The following is a 13087-nucleotide window of genomic DNA, read 5'->3' on the forward strand; positions in this document are numbered from 1 at the left end:
AAAAAAAAAAAAAAAGGTAGGTGAGACAATAATGAAAACAAATCTATTCAGCACCGTTTGTTTTGCACAAGTCCAAGGAATTCAATTTCTTGGGGCAAATGAAGAGACTTCTATTGGGGGTAACAGGTAATTGTTGTAGAATCAAAGAGTTGTGCCATTAACATTCTGTATAAAGATGGTGACAATTATTCTTGTTGTGATATGAAAAAGCAACATCTTGGCAGGCAATATAGTTTTGTAAAGACAATATTAAAGAAGCAAAACAGCAACAACATCTAACAGATAATTTGAGATGAATGACCTAAGAATGAGCAGTATTGCTGCAAAAGTAGTAGACACCGAATTTATAGTAGTATCATCATTCATCCATTAAACCAAAATGCATAACATCGTCAGCAAACCTAATATGAGAAACCAAAGGAGTGATAGATTCAGATAATCAACATTTCCACTGAAACGATTTAATCAACTGAATTAATGAAAAGAAGATTGATATTACGGAGAGACCTGGTGAGTTTATATACTCGACTCTAACAGACTTTCACTGACTCTCTTACACTTATCACATGCTCTTGGCACTATTCCTCAGCCGTGAAACTCCTCCTCCCATCAATTAACTTACCCTACAAAAACAACAACATGTCAAATATTTGCACTATCACTATAAATCATGTTGTAGACATCAAGGAAATTTTGCATAGAGAAATCGATACCAATTGCTTGAGTACGAAACTCGTGAACATCTAATTCTAGTAAACAATCATAAAAAGAAAAAGAAAAAAAAAAGGTAAACAATTTTGAATAACAGAACACCGGAGCAAATATCAGAATGTATACTTACTAGGGTCTTGCTGTGGCTACCTGGTGGTGATTTCTTAAAGCAAGCATCGCACTTGTCATCACATTTTATAGCAAGATGTCCATCACCAGGGTCTGGAAACATACAGTCTCCAAAGCATTTACCAAAACAAGTGATTTCTGATTTACGAGATGCTGAAATTTGTCCTAAAAACATTCCCACTATCAACAACACTATTCTTATCATTCTGATGAAACTCTTCTTACCACCTCCTTCCATTTTTTTTCTCTTGAAAAATGATTAAAGTTTTCTAAGGTTACAGATGCAGATATGACAACTAGAAAGAAGCTAATCATCTAACAAAAACATTGTTCTCTTCTTCTTCTTTTTTGTTGTAAACCTTTGCTACATTAATTACATGAAGGCAGAGACAGTTAGAAGTTAGAACTTAAAGAGAGAGAGGAGTAGGAGAGAAGACAGTGATTAAAGATTAGGGCTTCGGTGGTGGAAAATGTAAAAAGTTGATATCAGATGGGCAAATATGGAGTTAGCCAGTACAACATGCTGATGTCAGTACAGTGGTAAAGTCTACCTAACTTGTCAGCATCAAATTCTTTACTGACAAAAAAAAAATGCTATGTTAAAAAGTTAGTGTAACAACAACCAAACACAGAATGACCACACTGGCTCTGATGGAACGGATCAAATCATATAAGAAATGAACCGGATTCGTCCATAAATGACCAGGTCAATGGTAGTAACATTAGATATGTAAAGGAGCAATACACTGGCTGTAAATGTCATTACCCTTGGATGGACCATTAAAATCTTGTGGTCAGATGCTAAATTCATACACAATGTCTGAATAAAGAATTAGATGTATTACCAGAAACTAATGGTACCTGTACAACATGCGCACAAACTAGCGTTGGTCAATTATATGATTGGATATTGGTCAGCTTCTGAAGCGTGGTGTTTTGTGTTCTGCATCGGCTGAGCACTGACGGCTGGAATTCGAAATCTTGGGCAGCCTTCCCTTGTAAGCGGCACTTCTAGGGAGACTTTAACCCCTGCGTGCATATCATTCTGTTCTTAGTTTTTTCTGTTTTGAATATCTTCTACAAATTGAATGACCATTTCCCCCCTATAACTCAATCCAACTATAGCCTCGTTCTTTTAGAATTTCACTTTCATTCATTTCCAGTCGCACTTTTGCAGCGTCTTCCCAGCTACCTTCGTCTGAATAGATCTTCGACAACAGAGTGTAAGCTGCATCATTTTCAGGAACCAGCTCAAGCAACTGCTTGGATGCTCATTCTCCCAACTCTCTTTTCCCATGAGTCCTACATCCACTCAGGAAGGATCTCCAAACTGCAAGCCAAGGCGCAAATGGCATAGTTTCAAGCACACATTTTGCTTTCTCAAGGTACCCATTTCGTGAAAACAAATCAACTAAGCAACCATAATTCCCTGCAGATGGAACCATCCCATAAACTGAGCTTATCGTGTCAAAGAGTTTTGACCTTGCTCAACAAGACCTAGATGACTGCACATTGAAATAACTGAAACAAAAGTGGAGTGACTTGGCTGTAAATTAGACCGTTTCATTTCCTCCAAAATCCCAATAGCTTCTGTTACTAAACCATGCTGTGCATAAGCCACGATCATCGTATTAAAAAGTATACAATCAGCATATCTCACCGACTGATTAAAAGCTATCCTTGAACTTTCAATGTCCCCACACTTAGCGTAGGCATCTATAACTGCACTGGCAATACACAGATTCATTTCAAACCCAATTTTGATTATAATTGAATGAACAGATTTAGTTTGTGTATATGCTGCAGCATCTGCACACCCATTTAGAATACTGCCCAAAATAAACTCATATGGTTTCTGACCATCTTTTATCAGGCTTTTCATAAGATCTAGAGATTGGTTAATGCGACCCCCACGTACTAATGAGGAAATCATAGCCCCCCACAATGCCAAGTCTAATCTCTCGATTCCTCTGAAAATTATAAAGCAATCCTCCACGAATCCAAACCTCCCATAAGTGTTAATCAACGAAGAACAAACAAAATTCTGAGAACAAAAACCAGATTTTATTATAACTCCATGAATTTTCCTACCAACTGCTATGTGTTCAACTCCTGTACAAGTACCTAGAATGCTGCATATGGTACACTCATCCACTTTCATTCCTGACTTCCATAAATTAGCGAAAAGCTCTAAAGCTTCCATGGTACAACCATTCAAGTTAAAACCCATGATAATCTCGTTCCATGAAGTTATGCTTTGACGGGGGATAACAATAAATATAGAATTTGCAATATCAGGTTTCCCACATTTAGAGAACAAATTGATGAGAGAATTTGCTACGATGGGTTCATCAGTGAATCCGAGGTGATAAGCAAGACAATAAAACTGAAACCCCAGAGACAGATCAACTAACAATCCACAGAACCTAAATAGAATTGAAAACGTAATACGATTTGGGTGCAATCCTGCTCTTAGCATTCTAGTGAACAAGTCCACTACCATGGCATCTCCATCGTGAGCAAACTCAGAAAGCATGGTATTCCATGATGCAACATCTTTCTCATGCATCTGACTGAAAACTTTCAAAGCAGAAGCCTTTTCACCAACTTTAAAATACATATCAACTAGAGAATTCATAACCGAAGAACTCAATTTTACTTCACTATGAATGATCTTGGCATGAATCTGTCACCCAAAATTCAAATCACCGAAACTTGAGCAACCCTTCATAGCACTGATGAATATAAGTTGATCCATAACCATTCCTTTCTTATTCATTAAAGACAATAGTTGCAGAGCTTCATAGCTATAACCATTTAGAGCATACCCTTCAATCATAGTATTCCAGCAACCAACATCATAATCCTTTATACACTCAAAAACCCGCTCAGCCATTACGACATATCCACATTTCGCATACATACACAGAAGTGAACTAATTACAAAATGATTATCCAAACTACCATTTTTGAGAGCCAAACAATGAACAGATGAACCAAATTGTATATCCTCTAAGCTAGTACACCCCCTCGATACACTTCCAAAAGCAAACTCATTCGGCCGGAACCCATTATCGATCATCTCAGTAAAAATATCTAACCCCGGTACACTTTCTCCATTTTGAATACACCCAGAGGTAATCGAAGTCCATGAAACAAGATTTCTATAAGTCATTTCGTCAAACACTTGTAATCCATTATCCAAAAACCCACACTTTGTGTACATAATAATTAAATTATTTTGAGAATATATGTTCTCTGTAAACCCCATTTTAATAACTTGTGCATGAACTTGATTCCCAAGAATAACTGATTTTGAATTTGAGGAGACCTTGAGAGCATTTGCAATGGCAACTGGGTCATGAAGATTGTGCTTAGATAGGGTGTGCAAATGATTTTTGATTTGAGGCCAAAGAAAGTTTGAACATTTCGGATAAGATGCGAAGAATTTTAGGTTTTTAAGAGCATCACGATGGACGATCAAACCTATATATTCGGTCAAGAAACGAGATACATCCGGACAGATTATTGAGTAAAAGTTGGACCAAAATCAAATCCCAAATTATATTTGGTCTGGACCAAGACCAAACCCAAATATAGTCTAGAACGCATAAAGTGATCATTGATGGGACGAACGTATAAAGTAATTTTGTGATGGGGCGAACATATAAAGTGATCTTGTGATGTGACGGACATTATATGTGATCCTTGTGATGGGGCGAACATTATACGTGATCCTGACCAAATTTACTCTTTCATCAAGTGGAACACCACGGACTAAACTCAAATTTGGTCAGGTCGTTTTTTTTTTTGTCTTTGGTCTTTGATTTTGGTCGCACCACTGCAGTTGCTTTGAGAACAAGCTGTGATCTTTTCATGGCAATAGAAAAGTGGTTACATTTGGCTTAGATTTTGAAGCCTATATCGCGCGTTTTCTTTTTATTTTTTTAACGGGCCAACAGGGTATTCAGGCCTCTTATAGCACCTGCTGCCACCATGAAATATCAAAAGATTCAAAACCCTCGACTTCCCGTAAGTGTTTAACTATTTCGCCACCTTCCCGATATAAGATAATCAGTAATCGGGTGTTTAAAGGTGAATGTTTGTTAGGGGTCGACAGCCAAACCCTAGAACTCTCTCCTGAATTGAGAGAGATTCAAGGTTCGGAGATATCAAGAATTCTCACTATCTTCTCCATCTTCTCGATGACGCGTGCTACAAGCGAGACAGTATGGAAGGCGAAAGTTGCACCTGATTTCGAGGTACTGGATAGAGGGCGAAAAGTAACTGAATGGATTAAGAGGACTGGATCACCAGGTCATCATCATATGAGGAGGACGAACCAGAGGATCGTCGGATAGGCTTAGGGGAAAAAATTACACGCAAAGCTAGAGTTGCACCTTCCACTGATCAAGCGGAGAAAAGTTTGCACGGCAGGTTGGGAGCTGCTGGAAAAAAGCGAGCTGCTGCTAGGAAATTAGAAGAAGAATTGAAGGCTACAAATGGACAAGCTAGTGATGATGACGATGGCGAAGAGACAAAGAGCAGAACCAATGCTTTTACCAAATGGAAAGTGTCACCTGTTTTTCCGCATGGCAAGAGAAACGAAAGGGATGAGGTCTAACATTTTGCAGGTGAAAATGCTAAGCCACAGTTATTTACTCTTGCAATTTTTTTTTTTTTTTTTTTTTGATGATTCCTATATAGAACAATTTTCGAATTATGTATGAAACTGAAGATCTTTCTGAAAATGTGAAAACTGTGAGAATGCATGGAGTAATTCTTAGAGAAAGGCAACTATTTAATAGTTAAAACAGAAAACAAACTGAAGCAGGTTCATTGTAAAGCTGAAAAACTGGTCGGGACTCCAAATTGGTTGAATCTCACAAATTCGTTCCTTTTCCACGACATAAGATATCCGATAATTTTATCCAGTTTATGCACAGGCTTTATATATACCTGTAGAATAGATAGCCTTGCGAGCTGCCAACCGTTCTGCATCTTTCTTGTTGCTGGCAGGAGGACCAGTGTAAGTTTTACCGTAAAATACTAATGAAGAGATGAAGAAGGGAACACGCTCTAGTTGGGTCGTTGTATAAACAGGTTTTGACAGATTCATCTTGACAGCGTACTCATTGAGAATAGACTTGCAACCTACTGTGTCCTGAGACAAAAAAACAAAGAAAATCAGAAACACTCTGAGAATGGACTTGCAATATACTTAAACATCTTATGCAAAACAACTCGAATGACATCAGACACTTTTGTCAACATGCACACCATCCCCACTTGTTGTGCATCTGCAGGAAAAATCTACCAATGAGGTGAGCTATATGCAACGGTGAAAATGTTGAGCATTTAACATTCGTCTTTTCTGATCAACTGACCTGACCCTAACAATTCAGTCGTCTTTTCTTGAAGCATATTTTTTTTTAAATGAGTCTCGTCCTGGCGAATTACAATAAGAGAGGAAAACTTGAATAATACACAAGAAAAACATTTTCAAGTGGCTTACTTGGATGAAACATGTGCAGAAAACAAAAAAAATCGAGAAGCATAAAAGATAAACTTAGTTGGGACTGGACAAACAATTTGAAGTTTTATAATTTTTACTCACCGATAGCGTCGGTGGAGAAGGGTTCAGAATTTGTTTCCTTTTCCCTGTGGGTCCGCTCCTTTTCCTTGTAGATGCCCCACTGTTACACCCTGGGATTGTCACCGTTGTCCCGTAAGTATCCTAGGCAGTCTGAGGCACCTCAACTACATGAGATGCATTAGACAGCATGCTTGTAGATCTGATAATTTCTGAAAGATAAGTCCCTGAATCAGAAGTACCTGTTAAGATACATCAAACATTATATTGGATTTTCAAATGTATGTGTTCATGTAAACAGGCAAACCAGTCCATACTGTATGCAATGCTGAGGTCCCCGCACCATGGTCAGTATTTTGGCGAAGCTCAGGAAGGCCCAACTTTTTTCACAAGCTTGTAGAAGGAACCTTCGCAATGTGAGATTATTCAAACAAAGTAGTAGTTTTTCGCAATGTTATCTTTCCACTGTCAGGAGAGGGAGGTACCGCTGCTCTGTGAAACCAGCCTAACGCAGTACCCTTCACTTCAGTGACCACACAGCCCAAGCCTAAATGAAAAACGCCGCTGCCGGGGATCGAACTCGGGTCACCCGAGTGACAGACGGGAATACTTACCACTATACTACAACGACTTGATATTTGTTAACCAAGTCTAGATACATTATATCCATCTATCTAAACATTTATATCTCTGATCATGATGGCAAGTCAAAAAAAATGCAAACACTTGAAGAAGACATTGAATTTTGCACAAAATTCAAACAAAATAAGGACAACTATTAAGCAACAGAAAGAAAGAATATGGAACCATCCACACAAACTAATAGATTTTTTATAGCACACATATATACCTGGTATAGAATTGATAACCTCGCGAGCTGCTAATTGTTCTGCGTCTTTCTTATTTTTGGAAAGATGACCAATGTAAGTTTTTCCATCAAATACTACAGAAGAGATGAAGGCAAGAAGGTCCAGTCGGGTGGTTGTATATGTAGGTAATGGCAGTTTCATCTTGGCTGCATACTCATTGAGGATGGATTTGCAATATACCGAGTCCTGAAAGGCACAAACAAAGGATAATTTACTTATACATCTTATGTAAAACTAGATTTGTGCCCGTGCTACGCATCGGATATTTTATTTTTTTTAATTTGGTGCGCGTGGGGCTTCGCCCCGCACAATCCTGTGGGATGCATTTTTGATTTGGTGTGAGCAATGCTTCTCCCCGCCCCGTAGAGATGCATTTTCGATGGTGTGCGCGGGGATTCGCCTTGCCCAGTGGGAATGCATTTGTGATTTGGTGTGCGCTGGGCTTCGCCCCTCTCCGTGAGGGATGCATTTTTTATTTGGTGTGCGCGTGGCTTCACCCCGCCCCGTGAGATGCATTTTTTACTTGGTGTGCGCGGGGCTTCTCCCGCCCCGTGGAGATGCATTTTTGATTAGGTGTGCACGGGGCTTGCGCGGGGCTTCCCTAGCCCCGTGAAAATGCATTTTTGATTTGTTGTGCGCGGGGCTTCCCCCGCCCTATGAAGATGCATTTTTTATTTGGTGTGCAGGGCTTTGCCCCGCCCCATGGGGATGCATTTTTTATTTGGTGCGCGCGGGGCTTCGTCCCGTCCTGTGCCTTCGCCCCGCCCCGTGGCGATACATTTTTGATTTGGTGTGGTGGGCAAACACATTAAATGGTGGAGAATATGTGTATATTTTATTTATTTTTTTATTTTATTTTCGCATAAAATATGTAATTTTTCCCCCTTCATATATTAATTTGGATTTATCAAAAAAAAAATTAATTTGGAAAAAAGAGTCCTTATACAATAGATACTCGATTTCCAAATTGAATTTGAACTTCCATAAAATTCCAAACATGGTAGGTTAGGTTTTTCTTTTGAGTTTGTAATTTTGAAACTAATCATACGTTGCCAAGTGTCCTCGTAAATTCCAAATTGAATTTGATTATTTTTTTATCTTTTATTATTCTTTTTAAACCAATCATTAGTTGTCAAATGTCTTCGCGAATTCCAAATTAAATTTGATTTCCTTTTTTTGTCTTTTCGTATTCTTTTTAAATCAATCACACGTTTCCAAGTGTCCTCCCCAAAACGATCGTTTTACAAAACTCAAAAAATGACTATTTCGGTCAATAGAAAACGAGGGTTTCCTCACCATTCAACGTGTGAGCTTTATTTGTCTAGGCCTTTAAGTTTTTAGAATAAAACCCCAACGAAATCAGACACCATTGTTGACAAGTATGCAAAACCAATGTAACAAAAGAGAGAAATACAACACACCTTGTTAATTATGGAAATACTTTCTTGTTTTATCTTCTTCGCAATAGACTCTAAGGCCAGTTTCGAGGCATCCTGCTCTGCATCTTCTGGATTCCCAAATGTGTTAACCGACCTATAAGCTTCTCCATCCAAATAGACAGTACATCTAAACCCTTCATGAACAGTCTCATAAACAGGTAACGCTACAGTTGATTGCTGTGCATATTTAATCAAACAATTCTTATAATCTGGAAGCCCTGAACCTGCATACGCAATATTAAGAAATGAAAAATATCAATTCTATAGAGATTAGTTTACACCACTAAACATTTTCCATATATCTGTAATCTTGGCAAAATCAGTGCCAATTTATAGTTATGCTTCTCTTGTGATTCACAATTTCACATGCAATGCAAACAGAGATTTTAACACCTAAAAATACCTTGAAACCTTCTAAAAATTATATAAAATTCTTATCGCTAGAGCTGGACCGATTTTGTTCCATTGCTTAAGATCTGGCTTGCATGCACAACTTTACTTCACTTGATTGAAAAGTAAGAAACTTGGTCATGGTGAAGGAGATGGGATATACTGGAAGAAACTGCGAGAGTAAGTTAAATGCCTCTCTATCTCTCTCTCTCCTTTGGCATTTATTTACTTTACTGGGAAATGGATTTCACTTTGGAGAATTTGTTTAAGACTGAAATGAACAGTCAAAAAAAAAATGAACCGTCAATTTTCAGATGGCACTTGGCAGCTATTCGTTACATTTAGTATGCGACAAATAACTTGATTTTCCCAAGCAACAATAACTGGTGGTAGTCCTAGTGCTGGTGGTAATGTTGAACAAGGGTGTTCTAAAGAAGGTTTGTTGGGAAGTCGATAAAGGCGCAAGCAAGTGACCAAAGCAGTACAATGGGCATATCGAAGCATTTGATGAAGACCATTTCAAGGAAGAGGAGTGAGGCATTGCTTGAAAGAAACCCACTCACAGAGATCACTTAAAGGAAGAGGAGGCATTTCTTGATGTGCTAAACAGATAGCGATAGCAAAAGTCAAAATCCAACTCCAGCTGTTGTAGTTGGTATCAAATTTTCTAATCTTAAGGCTGCAAAAGAAGGTGAACCATGACTTGATTTTCTGAAAATCAGTGTTGCTCATTGGAGATTAAGGATTAGGATTACAATGACTTCACTTGTGACGGGCGGTTTCCCTGGACAGGTTCAGCAGTTTCGTGTCTATCCGTCAGTTTAGTGTACAGAATTAATGGAACATTGGTGAGTTTGGATTATTCCATGTAAGATAACTAGGCATTTTGCTAGCAAAAATCTTGTTAAATGAACCACGAAATTTCACACCGACACTAGTCCAGAAAGGGTCATAAATCACTTTTTTAAATGACAGATTAATTACATAATTAGGATATTACAGACATACTCCGTCATATAACATGAAAATAGTGGGGTCTATCATTTAACACAAAAAAAATTGTCATTGCAACACAAATAGACGAATGAAAAGCAAGGAAACCATATATGTCATTTAACACAACATCAATTGATTGTTTTAATATATGTCAACAATAAAACCTTAACATTGCACCACAAATAGACGAATGAAAAGCAAGGAAACCATATGTTATTGCAAGAACAGAATTCTGAGGTGTCTCAACAGTCAAAATGAACAATATATCCACATACTATTTCTTAGTAGACTAATTTTTTCAGCCAATTACAATCTCAAAGAACAACATATGGATATCTTAGGCACATATTTACTATTAAGACTCAACTTTAAATGTCTCAAACAGAAGCCTTGGAACCTAAAAAACAAGAAACAACTTTTAATTTGGACCATATTCAGTAAATAATACGAAGACCCTATCTAGTAATAACCCTTATGTGAGATTTCAGACCATAAGGAAGTGATCTTGTATTCTTGTGATTCAGATGTAACTACAACTTAAGGATATTCACGTATCCAGACAGGTTAGTTAGTGAAGACAAGTACAGGAATACATGGCATGGTTTATGAGGCACTGAGCCTGAGCCTGATTCATCACAACATTGAAAAGAACTCGAGAAGATGTGATATGTATAGATTGTAAACCAAACAACCTCCAAGGTGCTATCGAATTCAGAGGAAATGAAGGAGCACAAATGGAACCAGCTCTTATGGCCCCAAAGGTTGTCTTCTAAGCAAGAGAGAGCACCTAAGAGAGCTTAGAGAAGCTAATTCAATGAAATGGCGCACATAAATAGGTGGACTCTAACAACTCTGTATCGAAGATTTAAACTGTTCAAGATTATACATAAAACTGCCACATGAGAATCAAATAGCATCCGCGTAAATCACCCATACTATTTCTCTAAATAAAACCCTTAAACCAAAAATTTAAGTTACTATTAGTACCAGGATGCAAACCCACAATTCAAAATTAAGCATAAATTTCCCAAACCCAACATTTCACACTAATAAAGGATTGAACTTTTTGCAACAAATAAATTTAATTCGCTAAAAAGTAACACAAAATATCAAACCCCATGGCATCATAATAATAAGAAAACAAAACCCAAAATTGGAAAAAATAAAAAAAAGCTCATATTTTCTTTGATAACTGAGGAATTTTGGGACGAATTTCAGGAACATAACTTGAATGTCTAACAGCTCCTAATCCTCCTCCACCACCACCAAAAGCTCCAATCTTTGCATTTTGATATAATAAATCTTTAATAAAATTCCTAGAATCCCTTGCCGCCATCAAAGCTAATAGTTTTCTATCTCCATCTCAAAACCCTAATAAATAAAATTCAATCTTTTCGCACAAATAAAAGAAACCTTTTTTTTTTAATTTTTTTGTTTTTGCCCAAGCAAATGTGAATCAAAATATAAAAGACAGGGCAATAATGGAGAAAGTTTTAGTTTTTTTTCTTTTCTGAATATTGGAAGTAGAGGTTTTGTTGGATATGGGAAGTAAGAGGTAATGAGAGAATTTAGGTTCTGTGCCAATGTAATGGTGAGCGCCAAAAGAAAAAGAGAGATATTGTAGTATTTTATAGCGTGCTTTTCGGCCATAATTCATTATTGATGTTGTCATGATTTTTTTTTTTGAAGCTAGGCATAGGCTCGTCTTGCCCATGGCAGCGTAGCCACCGACTTACTCCCCACTGAGCAAACTCGGACCTCTTAAGCCCATGTTGAAGTTATTATGATTTACGCTTGAGCGGAGACTCGAATCGCTGACCTCCTACTTGAGATTCAGGCTCCTAGCCAACTGGGCTAACCCCTGATGGTTGATGCTGTCATGATGGTGATGCCTAAAGTGACTAAAGTCCACTGGGTGTTCACCTTTTTCCCTTTTTACTTGTGGCACGTTGCAAATACCACAAACATAGCTTCTTTAGGATGTTGAACTCAGAAGTCACATTATTTTGCTTCACAAAAAGTTAACTTTTCGACTTTCAGATGTTGTTTTCAAGTTCGATATCCAAAGTAACTTCTGACTTTTCGACTTCTCAATTTGCATGTGCTATGCAAGGATATTAGCTCTGTCTTTGTCCGCAGGTTAAAGGTAAAAAGGAAAATTTGTGGTTTTTGTCAAAACAAGTCTTACGATGAAACCAACTGGGAATAACCCATTTCGCGCGTAAAAAAGAATCATTTTCTTCTTTTTTTGTTTTGGTGGGCCAGCAGGGTATCCAGACCTCTTATAGCACCTGTTTTCCACCAAGAAAAATCAAAACCCTCGACCTCCCGGGCCAAACCATTTCCGGTCATCTTCCCGATATAATCGTTACCAGGATAGAGTCGACAGCAAAACCCTAGCCTTATCTCTCCCAACTCATCTTATCCAGCTCGTGATTCTCGATGTCGCGTGCTGCAAAAGAGACAGTACGGAAGGCGAAAGTTGTACCTGATTTCGAGGTACTAGATCATAGAGGGAGAATAATAATTGTATGGGTTAAGAGGACTGGATCATCATGTGAGGAGGAGGAACCAGAGGATTGTCGATTAGGCTTAGGAGCAAAAATTGCACCCCAAGCTAGACTTGCACCTTCCACAGATCAAGCGGAGAAAAGTTTGCACGGCAGGTTGGAAGCTGCTGGAAAAAATTGACTTGCTGATAGGAAATTATAAGAAGAACTGAAGGCTACAAATGGACAAGCTAATGATGATGATGAAGATGGCGAAGATACAGAGAGTAGAACCAATGCTTTTACCCGATGGGAAGTGGCACCTGTTTTTCCGAGTTTGCATGGCAAGAAGAAACTAAAGAGATGAGGTATAAAATTTCGCAGGTGAAAATGTAAAGCATTTAACATGGGTTGTCCTGAAACGGGAACGCTGTTGATTATTTTTGGTTAAGGAACAATTATTTTCTCTTG

General features: G+C 38.1%; 2 protein-coding genes and 1 long non-coding RNA gene across 4 annotated transcripts in view; all 3 read right to left on the bottom strand.

Annotated features, from left to right (window-relative positions):
- Positions 1-11509, bottom strand: part of LOC113309557 (dihydroorotate dehydrogenase (quinone), mitochondrial-like) — a 28820-nt gene extending 17311 nt beyond the window's left edge. Inside the window, exon 1 of the mRNA XM_026557993.1 lies at positions 11308-11509. Coding sequence (XP_026413778.1) covers positions 11308-11463 — 156 coding nt within the window. The 5' untranslated portion in view covers positions 11464-11509. The remainder of the gene's footprint in view (positions 1-11307) is intronic.
- Positions 318-4356, bottom strand: LOC113309558 (putative pentatricopeptide repeat-containing protein At3g15130). 2 transcript variants are annotated; one of them, XM_026557997.1, is made up of 2 exons: positions 862-4356; positions 318-623 (listed from the first exon to the last, which is right to left on the bottom strand). In XM_026557997.1, the coding sequence occupies exon 1, from the start codon at positions 3476-3478 to the stop codon at positions 2300-2302; it is 1179 nt and encodes a 392-aa protein (XP_026413782.1). In that variant the 5' UTR covers positions 3479-4356; the 3' UTR covers positions 318-623; positions 862-2299. The 2 variants fall into 2 exon arrangements, with proteins under 2 accessions (XP_026413782.1, XP_026413781.1); XM_026557996.1 differs by having other exon boundaries at positions 842-4356.
- On the bottom strand, positions 5511-9019 carry LOC113309560. Its single transcript, XR_003340663.1, has 4 exons — positions 8724-9019; positions 6777-7488; positions 6458-6675; positions 5511-6004 (listed from the first exon to the last, which is right to left on the bottom strand). It is a non-coding gene; the product is annotated as an uncharacterized LOC113309560 (long non-coding RNA).
- Positions 11510-13087: the final 1578 nt, after the last annotated feature.

Source organism: Papaver somniferum, chromosome 9, assembly GCF_003573695.1.
Source record: "Papaver somniferum cultivar HN1 chromosome 9, ASM357369v1, whole genome shotgun sequence".
NCBI classification, from domain to species: Eukaryota; Viridiplantae; Streptophyta; class Magnoliopsida; order Ranunculales; family Papaveraceae; genus Papaver; species Papaver somniferum.